General features: G+C 43.2%; 1 protein-coding gene across 1 annotated transcript in view; it reads left to right on the plus strand.

Moving 5' to 3' along the window:
* The first annotated feature begins 3,756 nt into the window (after positions 1-3,756).
* Positions 3,757-27,874, plus strand: part of LOC140724663 (extracellular calcium-sensing receptor-like) — a 36,142-nt gene continuing 12,024 nt past the window's right edge. The window contains exons 1-6 of the mRNA XM_073039089.1: positions 3,757-3,872; positions 13,050-13,341; positions 15,127-15,960; positions 22,434-22,595; positions 24,345-24,372; positions 25,747-25,787. Coding sequence (XP_072895190.1) covers positions 3,757-3,872; positions 13,050-13,341; positions 15,127-15,960; positions 22,434-22,595; positions 24,345-24,372; positions 25,747-25,787 — 1,473 coding nt within the window. The remainder of the gene's footprint in view (positions 3,873-13,049; positions 13,342-15,126; positions 15,961-22,433; positions 22,596-24,344; positions 24,373-25,746; positions 25,788-27,874) is intronic.

Consider the following 27,874-nt stretch of genomic DNA (forward strand, 5'->3'; position numbering starts at 1 on the left):
GCTCCCCTACTCCCACCTACCTGCACTCAGCCCATAACTCTCCATTCCTTACCTGTCCATATACCTATCAAAATTTTTGAAATGACAAAATCGAACCTGTGGACAATGCCTTCCTGACTTCCTCCTTTTCTACAACTGTGACACTATGTCTTAACCGCAGTGCCACGCTTCCACCTCTCTTGCCTCCTTCGCTGTCATTTCTAAAACATCTAAGCCCTGATACTCTAAGTAACCATTCCTGCCGCCGAGCCATCCAATTTCTGTAATGGCGACAACATCAGAGCTCGAAGTACTGATCCACGCTCTAAGCTCATTCGCTTTACTCATGATGCTTCTTGCCTTAAAATAGACACTTCTCAAACAATCGCTCAGTGTGCACCCCTTCTCTATGACCTGCCTATCCTCACTCTCGCACTGTCCCCAACCTTTCTCTATTCATGAGCAGGCCACCCCTTTCTCCGTCTCTTCAGTTCTGTTCCACCCCACAGCAATTATAGTTTAAATTCTCCCCAATAGCCTTAGCAAACATCCCTGCCAGGATATTGGTCCCCCTCTGATTCAAGTGCAGCCAGTCTGGATATTTTCGGCCAGAGAACTGCTGCTCACTGGATCTTTATCTTCACCAATTTCTGTAAATCCTAAGCCTGTTGTGCGTGAAAATTCCAGCAGCTAAGTAATTTTTCAGATATTCGAAACACTCGATCTGGAGCCAACAAGCAGTCCACAATCAAAGATACTGAGATTAAATTTCTTCTCCGTACATGTATTTGGTATGATCAGGAAATCAACTGCTTGACCATCTCTGGTTGAGCTTTTTGTACATGATGGCTGAGTATATATTTCTATAAACTTGCAGGTGTATAGGTGTCCCTTGTAAAGTTGCCACTGAGTGTATCTATGATGGTTTATTTCCAAGGAGTGCAAGTAGTTCAGTAACAGCCCCATCACTCCGAGAACAATACTTGCTATTTTGCTATAACAGAAGGAAGGTTAAGCGGTCTGAATGCTCTGTTGGTTTAAATACAGAGTTTATGGCGAGAGGGATTTGTAGTATGTTCATACTTTGTTTACCAGCTTCCAAAGTAATATAGGTTCATCTAGATTCCCAGTGGAGAACAAACGTGGACTTCCCGATAATTGATAATGAGGCAAAGAAAACATAAAGAAAAACCATTTATGAAATGTTTTTATCATATTGAGTGAAGGACAGCTGCCACATGATGGAGAATTGTTTTTATCTTGTAGGAAGGAGTTTTTCCACTGATCCGGACAATGTCATCTTTAGAGCGAGAGTGTGAGGGTTAGCAGGGGCATGAAGAAAGAATTTGAAGCTGCAACCAGCTATGTCGAAGGAACTATGAAGTTTGTTGTTTTTTTTGTGAACTTCCTACTTGGACTAATTTAATACATTTCCCTCTGGCCTTATAGTTACCAATTGTAACCAGTTGACAGTGGTGACTCTATTAGTGCTTAACACGTATTCCACCAAGTCCAATCGACATGCAACTAAACTATTGCACTCCAAGCGCCGCTCCCCCACACCCCAAATATGAAAATAACGAAATGTCTCTGAATTGTTGAAACTGCAACCGCATTAACAATTTACGCTATTCCGCACTCTCACTGCCCTGAGATTGAGAAGCTCCCCTCATGTTCCCCTTAAATATTTCACTCTTTACTTCTAAGCTATGACTTCTAGCTCTAGTAGCAACAAAACTCTGTTGAAAAAGTCTGTTTGCATTACCCTACGTATATCATTCATAACTTGGCATACCTTTAACAGAAGACTGTGTGTCATGAACCCCAGGATTTACTGTTGATAACAAATAACAGCTGCAGTTAGTTTGGCTTAACAGCTCCGGCCGACAATAATGCAACCCAGGTAGTCCCAATTAAACTTAACATTTTCACGCCAGTACAGCATTCGCCCATCCCTGGATACGGGACCTTTAATTCTAAGACATAAAGTCCTGTGTAAACATCATATTCTCCCCAGCAGCAATGACCCTGTACAACCTTATTCTTAGACCAACCCGAACAGACAACACAATACACTGTGACATACAGGTTAAGCTTCAGGACAGTTTCTATCGTACTGTTATAAACCTATGAAGTATGTCGCTGAAGTTCGTTGGACTACAGCCTATTGACCTTGCAAATATATCTGCTGATGATCTTACACCTTATTGTTTGCCTTCCACGTACTATCTCCGTAGCTGTTACATTTCACCCAGCACCGTTTTACGTGCTTACCTGAGTACATGGTTTAGTGGTTTGATCGATGTGAGTACTATGCAAGAGATCTATTTAACGGTACTTTCGTACATATGACAATTCCAGTTCCAATTTGTTATCAGTCAGGGCTTTGTGTCATGGACCTCAAGATATACTGTTGATAATTCCCTTCAGTAATGATGCAAGTGCACCCTGATATTCTGTTTCGACAGGTAGATGTAATAGTAACAATAGAGGTTCAATAGTACTGTTCATCATCAAGTACCACGTTGGATGATGCCGTCGATCATGGTGGAGGGAAAGAGTGCATTACACTTGTGTTCATAGAGACGTATCGCCAACGAGCGGCCCAAATGTTGGGTGGAATTAAAGTTAAGATCCGAAAAGCGTTGAAGAAAATAAAAAGCTTACAGGTCAAAACGATAATATATAGAAGGCAGATGAAGCAGAATTAGTCAAATGATAACAATCCGCAAACAGCATGGATGCACTGGGTTAACGGGTTATTTTCTTGGTTCAATACGGAAGTTTAGTCAATTGATTCACTTAAAGAGTCCTCATGTAAACCAACGTCCTGTCATCACTTCAAATTTTTAACTCGTGGCAGCAGCAAATGTAGGAGCATTCAGTGGCCACTTCATTAAGTGTAGCTGCACGCCCGCTCCGTAACGCAAATATATGATCAGTCAATTATGTGGCAGTAACTCAATGTATAAAGCATGCGGGAATGTTCGGCGGGAAGATTTGTTGCTCAAACCATGTATCACAACGGGGATGAAATATGGGACTTTATTCATATTCCAGGAGCTGCTGATCTCCTGGAATCTCTATCGTTTGTTGAGAATACGGCAAAAAGAAAATAAAAATAAATTTCCAGTGAGCTACAGTATTATATACGAAACGCCTGGTAAGAAGAGGTCAGAAGAGAATGGCCAGACTGCTTGAAGGTGCCAGTAAAGGGACAGTCACATAAACACCCTCGTATTACAAAGGTGGCGTTCAGAGCAGAATCTCTGAACCCACAGCACGGAGTAGCTCTGGGTAGGTGGGCTGCATCAGCTGTGACCACTTTACCAGAAAATTTTGTAACCGAATAATGTGACAACTGAGTGCATCTCCAGACTCAAGGTCAACCTCCATCCGACTGTTGTAAGACGTTTGAACAGTTCTGTAGTATGAAACAATGGACACCTGGTCTCACCATCTACCTCGTTATGACCTCCCACCTTATAATCTACTTGCACTGCTCTTTCTCCTTAACTGTAACCCTTAATTGTGCATTCTGTTACTGTTTTCATTGTACTTTCGCAGTGTTCTGCTGTAATGATATTCTCTCCAATTAATATTGGTTCACGATTCTGCACTCTAATGGAAACCAATTGGTTCAGAACTACAGTAGGCCTATGACAGTGTGAAAAGTTTGTATCGTCCTATGCCACTTAGATTCTTCCACAAATCAGTGCTCCTTTTCGAGTGAATGCATAGCCTAATGCGTAGGAGCACAATTGCGCAAGCGCATGAATGTCGGCCAGTGAGACAGCGGGAGAGTTTGAAAAGCGAATAGATTCAGAGGGGGAAGGTAATTTCTTCGGCAGTTTGAACGAGGCACGTCTGCTCAAGCCTGTGAAGGTCGGCATGTGAGACAGCGGCAGAATTTAAAAAGCGAACCGATTAACGGACCGGGCGACGGAAGTGGGAGACAGATTAAGAAGGCTTTAGCTCGACAGGCTGAGGACGAGCTTGCTCTCACGGAGGTAAGGCCGCGTAAACTCCTTTAATTAATCTAATTAACTTATAAGTAGGTAATGGGGGCAGTAGTTAGAGCAGTCGGGAGCTCCGTTTGCAGTTTGTGGGAAGTCAGTGCGAGCACAATTGTCCCTGATGACTACACATGTAAAAGGTGCATCCAGCTGCATCTCCTGACAAACCGATTTAGGGACCTGGAGTTGGAGCTGGATGAACTTCAAATCATTCGGGAGGCACAGGCAGAAATAGACAGGAGTTTCAGGGAGATAGTCACCCCTAAAAGTCAGGAGACAGGTCGCTAGGTGACTGTCAGGAGAGGGAAGGGGAATAGACAGGAAGAGCAGAGCACCTCTGTGGCCGTTCCCATCAATAATAAGTATACCGTTCAGGAAACGGTTGGTGGGGACGACCTGCCAGGGACAAGTTGCAGTGGTCGCGTCTCTGGCTCCGAGACTGGACTGTCAGCTCAGAAGGGAAGGGGGGAAAATAGCAGAGCAGTAGCGATAGGGAATTCGATAGTTGGGGGGACTGATAAGAGGTTCTGTGGCAGATATCTAGAATCCGGGCTGATCTGTTGCCTCCCTGCTGCCAGGGTCCGCGATATCTCGGATCGAGCTCTCAGTATTCTCAAGAGGGAGGGTGAGCAGCCATATGTCGTGGTCCCTGCAAGGACCAATGACGTGGCTAAGAAGAAGGAAGAGGTCCGGCAAAGAGATTTTAGGGAGTTCGGTGCAAAGCTGATGGACGGAATCTCCAGGGTTCAAGTCTCAGGATTGCTACCCGTGTCACGTGCTAGTGAGGCTAGAAATAGGAAGATAATGCAGCTAAATACGTGGCTAAGGAGTTGGTGTAGGAGGGAGGGCTTTATGTTTCTGGACAATTGGGCCTTGTTCCAGGAAAGGTGGGACCTGTTCCGACGGGATGGGTTGCACTTGAACTCGAGGGGGACTAAGATCCTTGCGGGAAGGTTTACTAGTGCTGATCCGGGGGGGGGGGGGGGTTAAACTAGTTTTGCAGGGGGAGGGGAACCAGAGTGTTAGAGCAGATGTTGAGGTGGAGGAGGATAAAGGCCATGCGAGAACTGCAAATATAGTGCATAGACTAAAGCTAGCTGTAACATATGAAGAGGCTTTGAGGAAAGAGAAGCAGAATAAAGGGTCTAAAGTTTGTAAGGTTGAAGGGCTAAAGTGTTGAAACCTCAATGCAAGAAGCATCAGTAACAAAGGTGATGAACTGAGCGCTTAGATAGGTACATGCAATTATGATGTAGTGGCCATTACAGAGACTTGGCTGGCACCAGGGCACGATGCCTCAATATTCCTGGATTTCAGTGCTTTAAAAGGCGGGGGGAGGGGAATGGGGGGAGGGGTGGCATTACTCGGCAGGGGTTCTATTACAGCTACAGAAAGGGTGGGTAATTTAGCAAGATCCTCTTTTAGGCAGTATAAGTGGAAATCAGGAACAGGGAGGGAGCAGTTGCTCTATTGTGCGTATACTATTGGCCCCCTGGTAGCAGCAGAGATACCGAGGAGCAGATTGGGAGGTAGATTTTGGAAAGGTGCAAAAATAACAGGGTTGTTATCATGGGTGACTTTAACTTCCCTAATATTGATTGCCACCTGATTAGTTCCAATGGTTTAGATGGGGCAGAGTTTATTAAGTGTGTCCTGGACGGATTCTTGTCACAGTATGTTGACAGTCCGACTAGGGGGAATGCCATACTAGATCTAGTATTAGGAAACTAACCGGATCTGGTCACAGTTCTCTTAGTATGTCAGCATCTGGGGGACAGTGACCACCGCTCCATGGCCTTTAGCATTATCATTGAAAAGGATAGTATTAGAGAGGACGGGAAAATGTTTAGTTGTGGAAGGGAAAATTATGAGGCTATGAGGCTAGAACTTACGGGTGTGAATTGGGATGATGCTTTTGCAGGGAAATGTACTATGGACATGTGGTCAATGTTTAGGGATCGCTTGCAGGATGTCAGGAATAAATTTGTTCCGGTGAGGGAGATAAAGAATGATAGGGTGCAGGAACCATGGGTGACAAGTGAGGTGGAAAATCTAGTCAGGTGGAAGAAGGCAGCATACATGAGGTTTAGGAACAAAGGATCAGATAGCGCTATTGAGAAATATAGGATAGCAAGGAAGGAGGTTAGGAAGGGGCTGAGGAGAGCAAGAAGGGGGCATAAGAAGGCCTTGGCGAACAGGTAAAGGAAAACCCCAAGGCATTCTTCAATTACGTGAAGAACAAAAGGATACGAGGAGTGAAGGTAGGACCGATTAGAGATAAAGGTGGGAAGATGTGCCTGGATGCACTGGAAGTGAGCGAGGTCCTCGATGAATACTTATCTTCGGTATTCACTAATTCGCGGGAGCTTCATGACGGTGAGGCCAATATATGTGTGGTTAAAGTTCTGGAGCATGTTGATATTAAGGGAGAGGAGGTTTTGGAGTTGTTAAAATACATTCGGATGAGTAAGACCCCGGAGCCTAACTGAATATTCCCCAGGACGCTCCATTAGGCGAGGTTAGAGATTGCTGAGCCTCTGTCTGGGATCTTTATTTCCTCGTGGTCCAGAGGAATGGTACCGGAAGACTGGAGAGAGGCGAATGTTGTCCCCTTGTTCACAAAAGGTAGTAGCGATAGTCCTTGTAATTATAAACCAGTGAGCCTTACGTCTGTGGTGGGAAAGGTGTTGGAAAAGATTCTTTGAGATATGATCTATGGGCATTTGGAAAACCATGGTCAGATCAGGAACAGTCAGCATGGCTTTGTGAAGGGCAGATCGTGTCTAACAACACTGTTAGAGGTTGTAGAGGAGGTGACCAGGCATGTAGATGAGCGTAGTGTTGTGGATGTGATCTACATAGATATTAGTAAGGCATTTGATAAGGTTCCACACAGTAGGCGTATTCAGAAAGTCAGAAGGCATGGGATCTGGGCAAGTTTGGCGAGGTGGATTCCGAATTGGCTTGTCTGCAGAAGGCAGAGGGTCGTGGTGGAGGGAGTGCATTCGGATTAGAGAGTTGTGACTAGTGGTGTCCCACAAGGATCGTTTCTGGGACCCCTGAATTTCGTGATTTCTATTAAGGACCTGGATGTGGGTATGGAAGGGTGAGGTGGCAAGTTTTCAGACGACACAAAGGTTGGTGGAGGTATGGATAGTGTAGAGGATTGTCGAAGATTGCAGAGAGGCATTGGTAAGGTGCAAAAGTGGGCTGAGAAGTGACAGATGGAGTTCAACCCGGAGAAGTGTGAGTTGGTAGACTTTGGAAGGACAAACTCCAAGGCAGAATACAAAGTAAATGGCAGGATACTTGGAAGTGTGGAAGAGCAGAGGGATCTGGGGCATGTGTCCAAAGTTTTCTGAAAGTTGCCTCTCATGTAGATAGGGTAGTTCAGAAAGCTCGTGGGTTGTTTGCTTTCATAAGTCGATGGGATAGAGATAAGAGTTGCGAGGTAATGATACAGCTCTATAATACTCTGTTTAGGCCACACGTGGAGTACTGTGTCCAGTTCTGGTCGTTACACTATAGGAAAGATGTGGAAGCATTGGAAAGGGTACAGAGGAGATTCACCAGGATGCTGCCTGGTTTTGAGAGTATGCATTATGATTAGAGATTAAGGGAGTTAGATATCTCTTAGTATCTTGTGTAATTCTATCATCTTTTCTCTTTAGAGAGGAGGATGAGAGGAGAGATGATAGAGGTACACAAGATACTAAGAGCTATAGATACAGTAAACAGCCAGCGCCTCTTCCCCAGAGCACCACTGCTCAATACAAGAGGACATGGCTTTAAGGTAAGAGGTGGGAAGTGCAAGGGTGTTCTTAGAGGAAGGGGTTTTACACAGAAGGTGGTTGGTGCATAGAATGAACTGCCTGAGTCTGTGGTGGAGGCAAATACACTAGTGAAATTTAAGATACGTCTACACAAGTATATGGAAGAATTTAAGGTAGGGGGATATATAGGAGGCAGGGTTTAAGGGAGGGTGCATCATTGTGGGCCGAAGGCCTGTACTGTGCTGTACTGTTCTATGCTCCATGTTCTAATAAAATGGATACTGCGTGTAATATTCTGTAACTCTATGAAAAGAGGACGTTAACGGGATAACCTAAATCATTTCCGAAACTAAATTAGTTTTAATTCTGTTTCTGACTGAGCCAATTAATTTTGTTCATCAACCACAACCAAGTGGAATAAAGAATCATGACTCGGCCAGAAATATCAGGGGTAAACAAAAACGTGGACAACTGACGGTCAATCGTGCCCATGATGTAATTGCTACGCAAATCACACAAATAATCTATGGGTGGTACATCCTGTATAGACTGGAGTACAGGTACAAAAGTGAGTATTATCAAATGGATAGAAGGTGCAAGCACGTATTAAATTGGTAAATCGGTAAGCGCGACTGCAGTAAATTATTGACGTAATATAGGAGCAGTAAACAAAACAAGGCAATGGAATTTGAATTCAATAGTTGGCTAATGTTAATATTAGGGAAAATCTTGGAATTTTTAATTAAGGTCATAATAACAGTGTGTCAAGGAAGGAATAGTGTCAACAGAGATTTATTAATGGGAAAAGTTTTTTTTTTAAAATTCTATTCAGAGTCCCTGAAAGTTCCAAGAACTGATGAGGAAGATAAGGCGAGTTTGGACTTTGAGGAATTTCACCAAAGTTCCAAGCATTAAGTTGCTTCACAAGGCTAAAACATTTGGAATCAGGGGTAATACTGCACACGACGAGTGTATATCAGAATTTTTTTAAGGAACAATTCGGCCTATCACTGAGGTTCGCAAACTGCGACTTATAGTGCTTAGCAGGGTTAAACTTTTTTTCTGCAGATGAACCTAGTCTATATCAGTGAGGTGGCTGAAGGGAGGCAGATGTTATATTGCCAGCTCTGATGCTGATATAAGTGTACGAGGGGTTGCGAGTACAGAGGAGCTTCTAAAGTCTGCTTGAGGCTCTGACAAGATGAGTTCACAGGTACTGAAGTACCAGATGGAAAATAATGTTAAAAAGTGAAGCCACCAGTTTCAATGAAGATAGAAGATTTCATTACAAGTGTTACATTCACAAAATGCTTTGGAACTCTGCAGGTCAGGTGGCATCTACGGAGGTTGTAAAGAGTTGACTTTTCGGCCCGGACCTTTCATCATGTCTGGAAAGAAAGGGGAAAGAAACAAAAATAAGCAAATGGGAGCAGGGATGGCGTGCAACGGAGGTGACAGGTTGAAAAAGTAAATGGCTGGATAGCAAATAATTTGTAAGAGGGGGAGAAGACAATGGGAGAAAGAGAAGGAGGAGGAACACCAGTGGATATCATAGCTAGGTAAGGCGAAGAGTAGAAGTGAGGTGGGCGGAGTGTAGATACTAGAAGGGGAAGGGAAAGGGAAATATTGACTGGACTTTAGAGAAATTTTTGCTCATGCCATGGGAATGGAGGCTACACAGAAGAAATACTAAGTGTTTCACTTTCAGTGTGAGGCTGGCCTTGGCATGACACTAAAGGAGGCAGTGAACCAAAGCATCATAAGAGGAATGTGGATTGGAATTTAAATAGTTGGACACTGGACAATCATGCATTTTGCGCATGAAGAAAGCATGCACAAACCAAAAAGCAATATTACAACAGCAAACCAATGCATAATTAGGCAGAGTCAATTTGTATTTCTGAAAGAGAAATGGATCAACAAAAGTATTGGCAATTTTCACGATGTAACCAACAAGGTAATTAAAAGAGTGTCTACTAGGATTTCCTAGTAGAATGGCGTATCGAATGCCCAGACTTGCGCTGCACCAGTGTTGAGAATAGTCGTGGTGAAAATGTTGTTGCCTCTCAGGCATCATTCTTTCTTGGTATCGGACTGCGGATCCAGTTTCTTAACCCGTCATTATTGTTTGATATTTTTCAAATGAGTGTCTTCCATGAATGTGTTAAGATGCTTGAATTCTGAGAGAGAAGCTATAGACGCAAATTCTGGCATCTGGATTGGTTTCTGACCTGGTTTCCCTTGCGTTTGGGGAGCGCAGAGACTGAAAGAAAAGATTTTAAGTTAAACGTGTAAAAGAAAATACCACTGAGAATCTGTGATGTAAACGTATCTTGCAAGTGGATCTGTAGGTCGTAGAATCAGTTCAGAATAGTCAGCAACGCCGGTGCAGGAGCCTTATGTTTGCAGGGTAACAATTGTACCTGAAGCTAGAGGCATGGGGACTAATTCTTCTATAGCTTCTTTTCGATGGTATTAGTGAGGAGAGGACATGGTCTCGATGGTGGGGTTCTTTAATGACAAAGGCTGCTTTCTTGTGACTCCATGTAAATATACTCAGTGGTGGAGAGCATTTTTGCTTTGATTGACTGTGATGTATCCAGAGCTTTCTGATGTATTTTGCATTTGTGAGCATTCATGTGTCCAGCTATCGTTGTTTTTGCAGTTGTTTTTAACTTAGATTTAATTCAATTTATTCATGACCGGATCGTTTGCCTAATGACTAAATTGCACCTAAGTTGCGAATTATAAGAAGCACGAAACTTTTATACACTGCGGGTTTCTGCTTAATTCATTGGAAAATCTTTACACCCTGCTGGGAGTGCAGTTTTACCTGCATCGAATAAATGTTATTTCATATTTCTCTAAAATCTCCCGGGCATTAATCAGATATACCTCGAATAATACGTGTCCCTCATGTACCATATCATCACTGGGAATATAATACGTTACAACAGTGGTTGCACTTTTAAACAGCTGTGGAACTTCATTTCGTATTAAAGACAATATAAATACACAATGTTCTGACCGTGACAGCTGCATGTAACAGATGATGTCCCAGTTTCTGCTTTTCGTGTTACTCGCTGCTGCGCCAGAAACGCATGGATTCCTCTGTAAGCCTCGAACAAAAGACAGTTTGCCGGCCTTAGCCAAGGATGGTGATGTCGTATTGGGGGAATATTCGCAATACATGATCCGATTCATGACTTCCATACATTTACCTTTACACCGAAGAGAACTGGGTGCACAAGGTGAGCTTACTTCTTGTAGACCGACGTTTCGTTATCACACCGTCGAAGAGAAATCGTTTTCACTCATTCAGTCAATCTTTCAAACTGAGGGCTCATGATAAGCTGATAATTTCGTATACCGTTGACATTATCCTTTATTGTTGTTCGGTAGCGTGGTGGAATATTAATTTTACCGTGGTACCTCAACGGGAAATGGTTGAATTAAATTTTTCTTGTGAATTTCTAATATAAATGCTGTTATTCGGTGTTTCAAATGCCACTGTGAGTTTAAAGCAAAATCATGCACTGAAAAAATACAGCTTTGAAGGTATGCCTTACTTTTCTTCATCCTACTGTTGTAATGAATAGCACAATTGTGTCTGGATTCCAGTTTAGAGATCCTAGTAAAACATGTCCGATGGTGCATCTTCACTGAGGAACATGTTTGATGAGGTATAGCTACGCCTCATTTAGGAACTGAGTATTCACCTAAAAGAGTGTGCCCATTAAAATCAAACTACTATCGTCCGTTCTGCACCAGTCAATGGCTTTCCACTGTGATGCTGCAAACCATGCGTTGCGAATTCTATGATAAGTGTTAGGTAATCCATGTAGGAGATATAATCAGTGGAGACGGAAAAGCAGGCAGATGATGGAGGTAAAAAGGCAACTGAAAGAACTTAGACTTCGACTCTAAGTAGCGATCAAGCTTATAATTATTTTGTTCAGGAGCGCATATTTTTAATGTTAAGGAAATAGCGATTTTGCGTGCAATGCTGACATATAATCAGGTCGTCATAAGAACATATGACCATGAGACATAGGGTTAGAATTGGACCATTTGGTTAATCGAGTCTGCTTCGCCAAGCAATCATGGCTGATCCTGTTTCCTCCTTCTCGATTCCATTCCCGGCTTACACCCCGTAACCTTTGATGCCATGTCCAATCAAGAAACTATCAATACTAGCCTTAAATGCACCCAGCGACCGAGCCTTCACAGATGCCTGTAGTAAGAAATTTCACAGATTCACCACGCTCTATCTGATGAAATTTCTCGGCATGTCTGTTTGAAATGGAGGGCCCTCTATTCTGAGGCTGTACCCGCTTGTCCTAGACAACAACCCCAGCCCCACCCCACATCACTAGGAAAAATCATTTCCACATCTACTCTGTCTAGGTATTTTAACATTCCAAAAGTTTGTATGAGATCCCACCTAATCCTTCTAAATCCCAGCAAGTGCAGCTCAGAGCTATCGGAAATTCTTCATATAATAACTCTTTCCTTATGGGAATCATCCTTGAAAACAGCCTCTGGACCCTCTCCGATGCCACCACATCTTTGCTCAGATGAAGAGCATTAAACTGTTCAAAATACGTAAGGTGTGGCCTCACTAGTGCCTTATAAAGCCTCGGCATCATATCCCTTTTCTTGTTTTCTAGACCTCCTGAAAGTAATGCTGACATCGCATTTGTCTTCCTCACGCCCACTCAATCTGTAAGTTAACTTTTAGGTCGTTCCGAAGAACTGAATTGAGGAGGAACTCAGCCTCAATGGAGGAGATAAAGTGTCGATATTTCAGATGGAAACCATTCTTCAAGACTGGAGAGGCTGCTCGTCTCCGGCGAGACGTCGCTTCTTTGACTATACGAAATACTCCACGCGTCCTTTCCAGTCCTAATGAAAGTACTCGGCACAAAGCGTGACGCTTCATTTCCCTTTGTAGGTACTTCCCTACATGTTAAGTTCCTCCAGCATTCTTTGCCTGCTGCTTTATTCCAGTTATCCGAGCGCTGTGTATTACTAGGATTATTGTTTTTCTAGTGCGCTCGTGTGATATGCATTGACTCCTGTTTATTGTGAAATGGGGCGTGTTTCGCATCTTGAGTTAGTGAGATAAGTAAGAACCAGTGTGCCTCCCGAGCCGAGGTCAGTGCAGCGAACATCATATATCGACAAGAAGAAAACATTTACATTTTATTTCTTTGACGTCACATTTGATTAAATTCAGATTTAAGCAATTTTATCGTCTCATCTTACATTTATCCCACAGTTTTGATTTTGAAATCTTCCGACTAGTGCAGACAATGATTTTTACCATTGAAGAAATAAACCAGAATGAGAATCTCCTCCCGGGGATCACACTCGGGTATCAGATACACGATGACTGCTCGTCCTCCGCGATCTCCTCGAAGGCAGCGCTCGCTTTGATCAACGGAGATGAGGAATCAATTGAATTTCCTCAGTGTAGAGGTTCCTCCAACGTCGTTGCCATTGTTTGTTGCGACATATCTACAAATTCCATCGTAACCGCAAGGACAATGGGACCCTTCGGCATTCCGCTGGTAATATGTCGAATATTTTACTTCATTTTTACACTGGTAGTACAAGTATTGTTATTCGCAGGTACAGAAACATAAGATCCTCATGCGCCTTAATTTACCATATAACCATATAACAATAACAGCACCGAAACAGGCCATCTAGGCCCTTCTATTCCGTGCCGAACGTTTACACTCACCTAGTCCCACCTACCTGCACTCAGCCCATAACCCTCCATTTCTTTCCTGTTCGTATACCTATCCATTTTTTTAAAATTACGATAGTAACACAATAAAATCGTTACTAATATATTGAAATGTTTATAGTGCTTGATATCTGTCACATATAATATTCTATCGCCCATCTATCCAGCTGAGGTTCCCTCAGGTGTTATAGATCAGGGAGGTAGCGCAGATAAGCTCACACTAACTTTAAGTGCTCCCAATACAGTGTGTCTTAAATAGCCCTTAATAACCAAGTGTAGCTCCTTACCTTCAGGTATGACTTAACTACTAGCCCCGGCGGAACCGTTTTTACGAACGAGAGAGAGTGGAAATGCGAATTTTACGGAGCTTTAAACCAGCCGCTTCTAGTAGTTGGGGCTCGCTAGCCGTGGTCCGTCGTGCATCTACAAAAAATTGATAACTCTGATATCAGGCTCACTCTGTCTTGCGGATATACCCACTCAAGGGGGAAGCTTCAAGATGAATCCCCGAGAATAATTCCGGAGATGAGCTTCCTAAGGCAGTCAACGTTGAGTTCAACACGGTCGAGCAACTCCTGTAAAGCTGCTGCTGTCAAACACCGTGGACTTCATCTTTCTTTGGGTTCATCAGATGCGTGGAGAGGGGGAGACTGCTGCATGCTTAACCGTTAACTATCCACATCCACCTGCCCTGACTTCCGTATCATGCAAAGAGCTGGGACGCCATTTCCATGGTCGACCTCGACAAACGGAAGGCCTCTTATTTCCACCAGAATAAGTGATGAGCCATTACCAGTAATTAACTGTAAAACATTAATGTAGCCCTTGTTAAACGTCGCGTAATAGAACGAACAACAAGCAGCTCAAGATAGAGACTTCGGCCCAGTTGTGCTCTACCAAAGTAATTTACTAAAACCATAACTAAACTGGTCCCTGTTGTTTATGCACTGCCCTCATGCTTCGTTCTATACACATTCGTGTGCCTAGGGGTGTCTTAAAAAGGTCCCTCCTATTTGTTTACAGAATAAACACTGCCAGCCTCCTGAAGGCACCTACACCCTCTAGGTAAAGTTTTAGCTTGGCAAATCTATATTAAGCATAGCCACTCTATCTTTAAAAGCACGTTCTCTGTTTTAGACATTTAAAACTTGAAGAAAGATACCGGTAATCCACTCAGTCGATGCATCTCCTAAGCCTCTGTCAGATCTCTCCTCGGACTCAGCCAATCTGGTGAAAAGAATTCAAATATATTCGTTATAGAATATAACATATAATCCAGGCAAAGATCTTGTAAAACTCTTATGCATCTCTTTCAACGCTTCCACATCGCTGCTGTAATGCAGCGACTAGAAACGAATGTAATGATCGTGATTTGTCTTATCAAAGTTTTACTACCAGAAAAATAAGTAAGTAGTTTATGGTGCAATGTAAATTGTTTCAGTAATTCCGGTTTATATGTCTCACATTCTTCATGTTGTACATAAAATGTCATAGCTATTGCCAAGGATTTTAAAAATCTCACGATGAACCGCAAAAAGTATATCAGTCAATTTCATTTAAAAACACAAGCCAGGGATTTATCAATTTATCTCCGTCTTTACAGGTCAGTCACTACTCCACCTGCTCTTGTCTCAGCGATAAGAGAGAATACCCCACTTTTTTTAGAACCATTCCCGGCGACCAGTACCAGTCTAAACTCCTCGCTGAACTAGTGAGAACCTTTGGTTGGACTTGGATTGGAACAATTAGAAGTAACACTGATTATGGTAATTTCGGAATGCAAGAATTTGTGGAGCATGTGCAAAATTTTGGCGTTTGCATTGCCTACTCAGAATCATTTTACAGTTCCGATCCGGCAGAGAAAATCAGTAGAATTGTCCAGGTGATTAAACGGGCGTTTACTAAAGTGGTCGTAGCCTTTGTTCTCCCTGGTGATATGCGAATTTTATTGAATGAGATTTGGCGGCAAAATGTAACTGGAATACAATGGATTGGAAGTGAATCCTGGGTGACGAAACACCTTCTTCCACCTGAACAAAGAGCAATTTATCTCACCGGGACAATTGGTCTAACCACTCAAAGGACAGAGATAGATGACCTCAGAGATTATCTTCTTAACGTCCATCCTTCCAACTTTCCTGACAATATTTTGGTGATGGAGTTCTGGGAACAGTTATTCACCTGCTCCTTTAGCATAGACAACAGGACAATTCCCGATAATTCTCAAGATCAAGTTCGGCAATGCACAGGAACAGAACAGATGGAAGGGATAGAAAATAGCTACCTTCCAGCGATAATGGATGGCAGTTCATACCACGTGTATAAAGCGGTCTACTCCATAGCTCACGCACTACACGACATGTTCACCTGTGTCGAAGGAGACGGGCCCTTTGTAAATAACTCATGTGCGCATATTGCAGATTTCGAGCCTTGGCAGGTAGGCCTGTATCATTACCAAACAAAGCACCAAATAGATATCACCAACAGGTATTATTGTAGTTTGTGGTTTATATCTTTCAATTTTAGCATGTGGGTAATCAACGACTGAGGGCTATATAATAGCAAATAATTCTATTTCTGGCGATGAAATAGAAATTCTAAGAAAAAGGTTTAGACTATCAGAATATAAGACGTAGGAGCTGATTTAGGCCATTAGGCCCTTCCAGTATGCCCCGCCAATTCTTCATGGCCGATCGATTTTCCATTCAACATATTCTCTTGCTTGTTCCCATAACTTTTCACACACTGACCAATCAAGAACCTATCAAGCTCGGCCTGAAATGAACCAGATTACCTGCGTCCACAGCCTCCTATAGCAAAGAACGCTACAGATTCACCTCCTCTTGGCAAAGAAATTCCTTCTCAGCTGTATACCAAATAGACGTCGCTGTATATTGAGGCCCTTGGTGCTAGTATCCCCCACCAAACGAAACGCACTTCACATCAACTCTATTAAGCCTTTCTATATTTAATAAGATTCAGTAATATTTCCCACTCACTCTACTTAATTCCAGAGGGAACGACCTTCAACCGCTGTAAATACGATAACCATTTCATTGCCATAATCATTCTCGTTGATCTCTTCTGAAACCTCTCCAACGACAGCACATCCTTTCTTAAACTCTTCACAATATTCCAGGTGTCACCTAAACGATGCCTTACATTCCCTCCTTGCTCTTGTATCCTAGTCCTCTTGAAAGGACGCAGATATTTCATTTGTCTATCTCGCCACGGATTTAAACTGCAAATTAAACTTTCGGGAGCCCTGCAAATAACGTGTATTTATTCCTTTTACCGAAGTGCATGATCGCACACTTCGGGATACTGTCGTGCGTCTGCCATGTATTTGTCCATTCTCCTAATCTGCCTATGTTCTTCTGCAGCCAGCCGTTTTCTTCAATACTATCCTCCACTCCACCTGTCTTTGTATCATCAGCAAACTTGACCACAAGGCCATCAATATAATCGTACAAGTCATTAACATATATATGTAAAACAACACCTCTGTGGATAATCACTAGTCACCAGCAGACAGTCCGAGAAGTTTCACGTTATTCCCACTCTCTGCCTTGTGCAAATCAGTCGTTGCTCGATCTATTCCTGGAAACCCATGGACTCTTATTTTGTTCGGCATCCTTAGGTGCGGCAACATCTCAGAGATCTTCTGAAAATAAGAAGTCCACGACATCCATCGATTCTTCTCTCTCTATTATACTTGTTATATCTTCATAAAATTTCAACTGATTTGTCAGGCACGATTTTCCCTTAAGAAAACCATGATTACTTTGGCTTAGTTTGTCATGTGACTCCAAATACCCGGAAACAACATCCTTAACAATCCACTCCAAAATTGTCCCAACCATTGTGGTAAGGGTAACTGGCCTATAACTTTCTTGCTTCTGGACTCGCGCCCTTCTGAAAGAGTGGAGTGACATTTACATTTCCCAGTCCTCCCCAAGCATGCAGAATCTACTGATTCTTGAAGGATCATTATTAAATTCTCCACAATCACTCAGTTACGACGTGTGGAACCCTGGGGACGAGTATATCAGATCCAGGTGACTTATCAACTTTTTGTTTCACAAGTACCAACTCCTTAGTTATAGCAGCAGCACGCACACCTGCCCCTTGACATTGCTGAACTCCGGCAAACTACGAGTGTCATCTTCTGTATAACTGTTGCAAAAGACTCACTCGGTTCGTCTGCCTTTTCCTTGCCCGTTACTATTTCTGCTCCGTCGTTTTCCAGCCGCCCGATACCTACTCCAACCTCTTTTACTCTTTATATATCTGAAAGAAAGTTTTGGTATCAATATTAAATATTTTTGGCTGCTTGTCTTTATATTTCTTCTTTCCTGCTTATGTTCTTAATTTCCTTCTGCTGCTTTTTTTTATAATATCCCTTCCCTAAATTCCTTTAATTTGTGCTCTACTTACATGCCGTCTATTTCTGTATTTATGTTGGCTTTGACTGCCTTTATCAGCGACATATGCATCATGAGGCAGGCCTTTAGAATACTTAGCCTTATTTGGCATTTATCTACCCCACACATCCCTATGTTTTTTTCAGAAGCTCGAGCAACTGCTAATCTGCCTTGACACTTCCACGAAACCTTATTCAGTTGCTATCTCGTCCCTGTTTAGTTCCCTTTACTACACTGCTTGGAGGTCGGTGACCAGCGGTGTGACTTAGGTACGTGTACTGGGTCCCCTACTCTTCAAGATTTTTATAAATGACCTCGAGGAGGAAGTCGATGGATAGGTTAGTAAGTTTACGAATAACACAAAAGTGGGGGTGTTGTGGATAGTGTGGAGGGCTGTCACAGTTTGCAGCGGGAACATTAATAGGAAGCAAAACTGGGCTGAGAAGTGGCAGATGGAGATTAACCCAGATAAGTGTGAAGTGGTTCATTTTGGTAGCCCAAATATGACGGCAGAATATAGTATTGCTGGTACAATTCTTGGCAGTGTGGAGGATCAGTGGGAACTCGGAGTCCGAGTGCATAACACGCTCAAAGCAGCTGCGCAGCTTGGCTCTGTGTTTAAGAAGGCATACGGTTTATTGGCCTTCATCAATCGTGGAAATGAATTTAGGAGCCAAGAGGCAATGTTGCAGCTATATAGGACCCTAGTCAGACCCCGTTTGGAGTACTTTGTTCGGTTCTGGCCGCCTCAAGGATATGGAAACCATAGAAAGGGTGCAGAAGAGATTCACAACGATGTTGCCTGGATTGGGGAGTATGCCTTCTGAAAACAGGTTAAATGAAGTCGGCCTTTTCTCCTTGGAGCGACGGAAGATAAGAGGTGACCCTATAGGAATGTATAAGATGATGAGAGGCATTTAACGACTGGATAATCAGAGGCTGAAATGGCTGCCACAAGAAGGCACAGGTTTAAGGTGCTTGGGAGTCAGTACAGGGGAGTTGTCAGGGGTAAGTTTGTTATGCAGAGTGTGGTGAGTGCGTTGAATAGGCTACCGTCAACAGTGGTGGAAGCGGATACGATAAGGTCTTTCAAGAGTCTTTCAAAGCTTAGAAAATTAGAGGGCTATGGGTAACACTAGTAATTTCTAAGGTAGGGACATGTTCAGCACAACTTTGTGGGCCGAAGGGCCAGTATTGTGCTGTAGGTTTTCTATGTTACACTGTGGTACCGATATATCTAACTTTGGTTTCTCCCTCTCCAATTGCCCGGTGAAACCTAACATATTATGATTGCTGTTTCCCAAGGATTCTATAACTTGAGCTCCGTAATCATATCAAGTTTATTACAGAACACTCCCATCCCTCTCGTCGGCTCAACGACAACCCTGCTCCTGCAAAAAAAAAAACATCGAGGAGCCATTTCACAAATTCTCTCTCTTAGAATTCTGAATCAGATTAATTTTCCCAATCTATCTGCATATTGAAAAACCCAGTGACTAAGATAACATTGGCTACTTGACATGCTATTTGTGTCTTTAGGGCCTTCTTTCTTTGCTTTCTTAAATGTTTCAAAGCTGCATTTAATGTCAGAAAAATACACACAGTACATATCCTGATTTTTTTCCCTCACAAACATCCACGAATACAGTGCAGTGCCCCAAAATAAGATTGACAGTTAAATGCTAGAACCCCAAAATGGCCCGATTTCCCCCCACCAACCCATAAGCGCAGAAAGCTACGGCCATCCCCCTCCCCCAACAGCAAAAATATACATCGGTGCCTGCCACCAAGTACTCAATCATGAAGCAAAGCATTGATAAAGACACAGGCTTACAGTACCCGGAAGACTATTCATTCACCTGGTATTCGAGATGGTAGGAAATAAAAGAGGTGTCCCCTTCACAGATGAAGGGGAGGTATAACAAAAAACTCACTGATTTACGACCTTAAACGTCTGTTGCGTCACTTCTCCCGAGCTCTCTGCCCAAAGACCGGGTCTCTGGGCACACAGCCAGCAGCCCGCTTACTGCATTTGATCTTCCGTCTCTCACGACACACATGTTTCCTGCAGCGATACCGACCTCGAGTCCGCCGGCCCCAGAGCCACGAAATCCCAGAACGCTGAAGGCGCACTAGTCTACTAGGCCGCGTGTTTGGCATATCGAATGTCGGCCAGTCCTAAGATCCCTAGAGTGGGTCCCATTCCCACAAAGACCCGAAGTCAGCGTGTAACTCCAAGTTGGCGTCTTCAAAAGAATCCTGAAAAGGAAAAATAGAGATATTAAGGATCGAAATAGAGCTGTTTCCGAAGATGCAAGCAAAGGCGCCATCGCTCTCTTCAGTTCCTCCCAATTCTTATGACATTATTACCAATAGGTACCAAAATGGCAGGCTGCTCACTCTCCGCTTTATAATGCCATGTACAGTATCCGAGATGTACCTGACTCTGGCACCTGTGTGGCATCGTATCATTACGGCTTCTCTGCCGCGTCCACAGACTCTCCTAGCTACTCCTCTAACTATGGATTCATATATCACCACTACATTCCTCCTCTGCCACTTTCCGTTCTGTAACAGTGCGCCAGATTCAGAACCAGACAACCGGTCGCAATGGTTCTCGCGAACAGTATCGAAAACTGTGCACTTGCTATTTAAGGGAACGGCCTCCACAGGTACTCTGTTCTGGATTCCTATTCCCTTTCCCTTTCCTGACACTCAATCATTCACCTACATCCTTCATCCTTGGGGTTCAACCTCCCAGTAGTTGCTCTATATCATTTGCTTAATTTGTCTTACGAATCGATGGTCATCGAGTTTGACCATAAGACCATAAGACAGAGGGGCTGAATTAAGCTCTGCACCACAATGATTCTGCTCTGCCATTTCATCACGGCCGATCCCATTTCCCATTCCAGCTCATACCCGATCCGAGAAGTGGTTGACCCAGGCCCCTGGGAGGCAACATACTATATAGGCCTCTATCCAACATCCACAGCCTCTCCTACTACTAATCTATCTTTGGAGACACATTTCACCGCTACATTCCTCCTCTATCAGGTTTCCTTGTGAACCCCATCGCCAGACTCAGTACCAGAAACTCGGTTGCTGTGGCTCCCTTAAATTGTATCAAAAATTATATGCATTATTGAGGGGAACGGCCACAGGAGCACTCTAAAACTACTGCCTAGCTCCCTTCCCTTTACTCTCAGTTACACATTCGGATGCCTCCCAGAACCTTGGAGTGACCACCTTTCTGTGGCAGATGGCGATCATTTCCACTGTTTCCCTGATGAGCCAAAAATATTTCGGGATGCAGCTCTAGTTCTGTAGTACGTTCTCTGCGGGGATGTAGCTCGGCGAATGTTGTACATATATGGTTATTGTGGACTTTGGAGGTTTTTCGGGACTCACGCACCCTTTGCACAGTACAAACGCAGCCACTAGAGCCACTTTTGCAGCCCTGACTATATGCTAATAGACAACGAATGAGCAAGAAAAAGCTTACCATATACTTTTGTCGCCTACGGCGGTTATAGGAGAAGCCTGTTGACCCAAAGCCAAACGATTGCCTTCTCCAACATTGTCCCAGTCCAACAATATTCCCTACGCTTGCCCCTGTATTCTTTTCATTCGACATTGCTAATGAATTCCCATATTACCCTTTGGCCGCTGTTACTGCTATACAGCACTGATTTGTAAAGCTCTCCCATTCACCAGGGTGAAGCTACCTTCACTATTTGTATCTTGGGCTCAATTTCCCAATCACATAGCACGCTAAGCTGTAAGGGTGGAATGGAGTAGCTGATATTTCGAAGTGCAAACTTCACCAATATCTGTAATTTCACTCATCGGTTATTAGCAGAAGAAATTAGCTGAAGGCTGGCAAGGGCACTGGTACACATTTTTGAGATTAGATCCGTATGTAATTTACTGCTCTATATTAACTGGTGGTGTAGGGCATCACCCAACAGACTAGTTCGTGAAGGACTGCACTCTTTCATCTTTGTAGTGGCGTGCAATCGCAGAGGACGATTTGAAATAAATACCTTAGATGTACAACACACACCACCTTATTCAGTGGCTATACCTGGTGATCCATTGCAATTGTTTTATTCCTTGAACACCCTCTACTCTCCCAAAAATATCTACGTTATACTTCTTCCCCGCCTCCAATATCAATGCTGAAAATCAAACTGCTGCAGGGAATTACCGGGTCAGGTATCAGTTCTGAAGGTAGATTTACTGTCAACCCAGTTCCAGCCACAGCCGAAGCCTGGTCCGCTGATTTTCACTGGCAGTACTTTTTTTGCGTCAGCTATTTTATGCCAGATTCGACCTTCGGCACTCTCAAAAATGCGGCTCTTTTTTACTTGCAAGTCAACACATTTCAATCATTTACGTTTACTGTAAATTTGTACGTCAGTACTTATGTTCCAAACCCATGCACCGGTTCAAGAATAATTTTCATTGCTTCCTTCCTCCCTAGTTGCTGCACTACCTCCGCATTGTGAATTTCACAGCAAAAGAGGGTGAAACCGTATATTTTGATGAAAATGGCGACCCAGTGCCAAGATACGAATTCGTGAACTTACAAACGAATTTCAAGGGCAGCGTCAATATTGTAAATATCGGATATTATGACGGCTCGGCTCCAGCAGGGCACGAGGTAACGCTGAATGTCGAGAAAATCAGGTGGAGCACGGTCGGAAATGTGGTAGGTCTTCTTCTACCATGCCTTTACGCTGGCGAAATGAAAGAGTGGCATGCCTCTGAATTTTAAGAAACAAATCAGAAAAGCTAAAAGAAGATATGAGGTTGCTTTGGCAAGTAAGATGAAAATAAATCCAAAGGGTTTCTACAGTTATATACATAGCAAAAGGATAGTGAGGGATAAAATAGGTCCCTCAGAGAATCAAACTGGACAGCTATGTGCGAAGGCAAAAGAGATGGGGGAGATTTTGAACAATTTCTTTTCTTCGGTATTCACTAAAGAGAAGGATATTGAATTGTGTAAGGTAAGGGAACCAAGTAGGGTAGTTATGGAAACTATAATGATTAAAGAAGAGGCAGTACCCGCGCTATTAAAGAATATAAAAGTCGATAAATCTCCGGGTCCTGACAGGATTTTCCCTAGGACCTTGAGGAAAGTTAGTGTATAAATAGCAGAGGATCTGACAGAAATATTTCAAATAGCATTAGGTACAGTGCTGGTGCCGGAGGATTAGCGTATTGCACATGAGATTCCATTGATTAAAAGGGGTTCTAAGAGTAAACCGAGCAGTTATCAGCCTGTAAGTTTAACGTCAGTGGTGGGTAAATTAATGGAAAGTATTCTTAGAGATGGTATATATAATTATCTGGATAGACAGGGGCTGATTAGGAATAGTCAACATGGATTTGTGCGTGGAAGGTCATGTTTGACAAATCTTATTGAATTTTTTGAAGAGGTTTCTAGGAAAGTTGACGAGGGTAAAGCAGTTTAAGTTTTCTATATGGACTTCAGTAAGGCCTTTGACAAGGTTTCACATGGAAGGTTAGTTAGGAAGGTTCAATCATTAGGTATTAATATTGAAGTAGTAAATGGATTCAACAGTGGCTGGATGGGAGATGCCAGAGAGTAGTGGTGGATAACTGTTTGTCAGGTTGGAGGCCGGTGACTAGTGGTGTTGCCTCAGGGATCTGTACTGGGTCCAATGTTGTTTGTCATATACATTAATGATCTCGATGATGGGGTTGTAAATTGGATTAATAAGTATGCAGATGACACTAAGATAGGTTGCGTTGTGGATAATGAATTAGGTTTTTAAAGCTTGTAGAGAGATTTAGGCCAGTTAGAGAGTGGGCCAAGAGATGGCAGATAGAGTTTAATGCTGATAGGTGTGAGGGGCTACATTTTGGTAGGACTAATCAAAATAGGACATACATGGTAAATGGTAGGGCACTGAGGAATGCAATAGAGCAGAGTGATCTCGGAATAATGGTGCATAGTTCCCTGAAGGTGGAATCTCATGTGGATAGGGTGTTGAAGAAAGCTTTTGGTATGCTGGCCTTTATAAATCAGAGCTTTGAGTATAGGAGTTTCGATGTAATGTTAAAATTGTACAAGGCATTGGTGAGGCCAAATTTGGAGTATTGTATAAAGTTCTGGTCACCGAATTATAGAAAAGATGTCAACAAAATAGCGAGAGTACAGAGGAGATTTACTAGACTGTTACCTGGGTTTCAGCACCGAAGTTACAGAGAAAGGTTGAACAAGTTGGGACTTTATACATTGGAGCGTACAAGGTTGAGGGGGGACTTGATAGATGTATTTAAAATTATGAGAGGGATAGATAGAGTTGACGTGGATAGGCTTTTTCCATTGAGAGTAAGGATGATTCAAACAAGAGGACATCAGCTGAGAGTTAAGGGGCAAAAGTTTAGGGGTAACACGGGGACGAACTTCTTTACTCAGAGAGTGGTAGCTGTGTGGAACGAGCTTCCAGTAGAAGTGGTAGAGGCAGGTTCGATTTTGTCTTTTAATAAAATTGGATAGGTATATGGACAAGAAAGGAATGGAGGGTTATGGGCTGAGTGCAGGTAGGTGGGACTAGGTAAGAGTAAACGTTCGGCACGGAGTAGAAGGGCCGAGACGGCCTGTTTCCGTGCTGTAATTGTTATATGAGTGATACTGTAGTAATAACTATTGTCGATTATGCTCTAGCTTAATGTAAGGTAAGGTGCAGTCTCCACAGTTCAACTTGTATTGTTACGAGCTTAGAAGAATGAGGGTTGACCTTATTCAAAGGTTACAGGTCGTAAGAGTCGATGTTGAGATCGGTTGAGCGGATGGACAGTATGGAAAAATGGGAAAAAATCACGAGTTACGGCTTTCATCATTTCATTCTGAGGTGTGTAGACATTTGCTTCAGGGATGTTCGTGCATCTCCGGGATTCTCTGCCGCCTTCGTGTGCTGAAGGCCAGATCATGAGTTACGCTTAAGATGGAAACAGGTAGATATTCGAATGGAACTAAGGCGGAAGCTGAACCTCCACGAAACGGTAGTTGATGCCAGCCATGTACTAAATGGTGCATCGAAGAATCGAATGGGCCACTCTTATTTCACCGTGTCTTTGTGAGAAAGTAAGTTTGATTCCTCTTCCCACAGCAACATTTACTCACCATACGAGAGTGTTGCTTCACTCCAGTGTGGTTTCTTTAGAGTCATAAGATCACTGTGTAACAGAACACGACAAAACAGAAACAGGCCCTATCGCCCATCTAGTCTGTGCGGAACTGTTACACGTCCCAGTCCCATAGACCTGCACACGCACAATAGACCTACAAACACGTCCCATCTATTTACATACCAAAACTTCTTTGAAAAAGACTTCTGTTTTCGTTAACAATAAATTTTCCTGTTTGAGTACTGTTGGGAAGGGGCGGCATACCTGGGGTATGCAACAGTGGCCGGGCCTCTGGCACAGAGTGTGACCCTGTGGAGCAGCAGGGTAGGGAAAGGAAGAGGGCGGCAGTAATAGCGGACTCTATAGTTAGGGGTGAGACAGGCGATTCTGTGGATGCAGGAAAAAATGCGGATGGTAGTTTGCCTCCCAGGTGCCATGGTATGGGATATTTCCGATCGAGTCCACGATATCCTGAAATGGTAATATATACAGCCAGATGTCATGGTAGGAAAAGGAGGACGTCCTGAAAACAGACGACAGGGAGTTCTGAAGGAAGTTGAGAAACAGGACCTCAGAGGTAGAAATCCCGGGATTACTGCCTGTGCCATGCGACTGTGAGTATAGGAATAGAGTGAGATGGAGGATAAATGTGTGGCTGAGGGATTGGAGCAAAGTGCAGGCATTTAGATTTCAATATCATTAGGCTGCTGATCAGAGAGTGTGTCACGGCTGCAGAAATGGAGTAGGTCATGGAGGGATTGCCTACTGGGTCTCTGAAGGTGGAATTTAGAAACTGGAAGAGGTCAATAATTCTACTGGGTTATTATTATAGACAACCCAATGTTAACAGGGACAAAACAGGAGCAGATAGGGAGACAGATTCTGGAAAGGTGTACTAATAACTGGGTTGTCGTACTGGGAGATTTAATTTCCCAAATATTGGTTGGCATCTCCCTCCAACAAGGTGCTTAGGTGAGGTGGAGTTTGTTAGGTGTGTTCAGGAATGTGTCGTGACACATTGTAGATAGGCCTGCAAGAAGAGGGGCTGTACTTGATTTTGAATTGGGAAATAAACCTGGACAGATATCAGATGTGTCAGTGGAAGAGTATTTTGAAGATAATGACAACAATTCTGTCTCCTTTACCATCGCATTGGAGAGAGATAGGAACAGACACGTTAAGAAAGTGTTAAAGTAGAGTAATTGAAATATGAGGCTATCAGGCAGGAACTTGGAAGCATAAATAGGAAACAGAATGTTCTCAGGGAAATTTACGGCAGAAATGTGGCAAATGTTCAGGGGATATTTGCGTGTAGTCCTGCACAGGTACGTTCCAATGAGACAGGGAAAGAATGGTAAGGTACGGAAACAGTGGTGTACAATTGCTGATGAAAATCTTGTCACGAGGAAAAGAAAAGCTTACACAAGTTTCAAATAAGTAGGTAATGATAGAGATCTAGAAAATTATAAGGCTCGCAGGAAGGAGATTAAGAATGAAATTAGGAGAGCCAGAAGGGGCCATTAGAAGGCCTCAGTGAGGAGGATCAACGAAAATCTCAAGGCATTCTACAAGTATGTGAAGAGCAAGAGCTTAAGCCGTGAGACAACAGGACCAATCAAGTGCGACAGTGGAGAAGTGTGTATGGAACCGGAGGATACAATTGATGTACTTAATGAATATTTTGCTTCAGTATTCACTACGGAAAAGGTACAGCGAATTGACGAATTGACGTACAGCGAATTGAAAAGCTTAGGCATATAGAAGAGGATGTGCTGGAGCTATTGGAATGCATCAATTTGGATAGGTCTCCGGGAACGAACGAGATGTAACCAGGCTACTGTGGGAGGAGAGACAAGAGGTTGCTGAGCCTCTGGCAGTGATCTCTGCATCATCAACGCGACGGGGCTTGTTCTGGGTGATTGGACGGTTGCAGCTGTTGTTCCCTTATTCAACAAAGGAAGTAGGGATAGCCCATAAAATTATACACCAGTGCATCTTACTTCAATGCTTGGTAAATTCATGGAAATAATCCCGACAAGCAGGATTTCATGAACATTTGGAAAGGCATAATATGATAGCAATAGTCAGCATGGCTTTATGAAAGGCGGGTTGTGCCTTAAAAGTCTGATAGATTTGTTTAAGTATGTGACTAAGCACATTGATGAACGTAGAGCAGCAGATGTAGTGTATATGGAGTTCAGTAAAGCATTTGATAAGGTACCCAATGCAAGGCTTATTGAGAAATTAAGGAGGCATAGGATCCAAGGGGAACCTGTCTTTTGGATCCAGAATTGGCTTGCGCACAGAAGACAAAGAGTGGTTGTAGCCGGGTCATATTCTGCATGGATGTCGGTGACCATTGATGTGCCTCAGTGATCTATTCTGGGACACCTTCCCTTCGTCATTTATTTTCATATATCACATGGATGTGTAAGTGGAGAGACGGGTTAGTAAATTTGCTGATGACACAAAGCATGGGGTGTTGTGAATAGTGTGGATGGCTGTCGGAGGTTACAACGGGACATCGATAGGATGCAAAACTGGACTGAGAAGTGGCTGAAAGAGATCAGCGCATGTAAGTGTAAGGTGGTTAACTTTGGTATGTCAAATATACTAGCAGAATGTAGTATTAATGGTAAGACTATTGGCAGTTGGAGGATCAGAGGGCTCTTAGCGTGAGAGTCCACAGAACAAGCAAAGCTGCTGCACAGGTTTAATCTGTGGTTAAGACAATATACGGTGCAACTGAATTTAAGAGCT

The sequence above is a fragment of the Hemitrygon akajei genome, chromosome 3, assembly GCF_048418815.1.
Source record: "Hemitrygon akajei chromosome 3, sHemAka1.3, whole genome shotgun sequence".
Lineage (NCBI taxonomy): Eukaryota > Metazoa > Chordata > Chondrichthyes > Myliobatiformes > Dasyatidae > Hemitrygon > Hemitrygon akajei.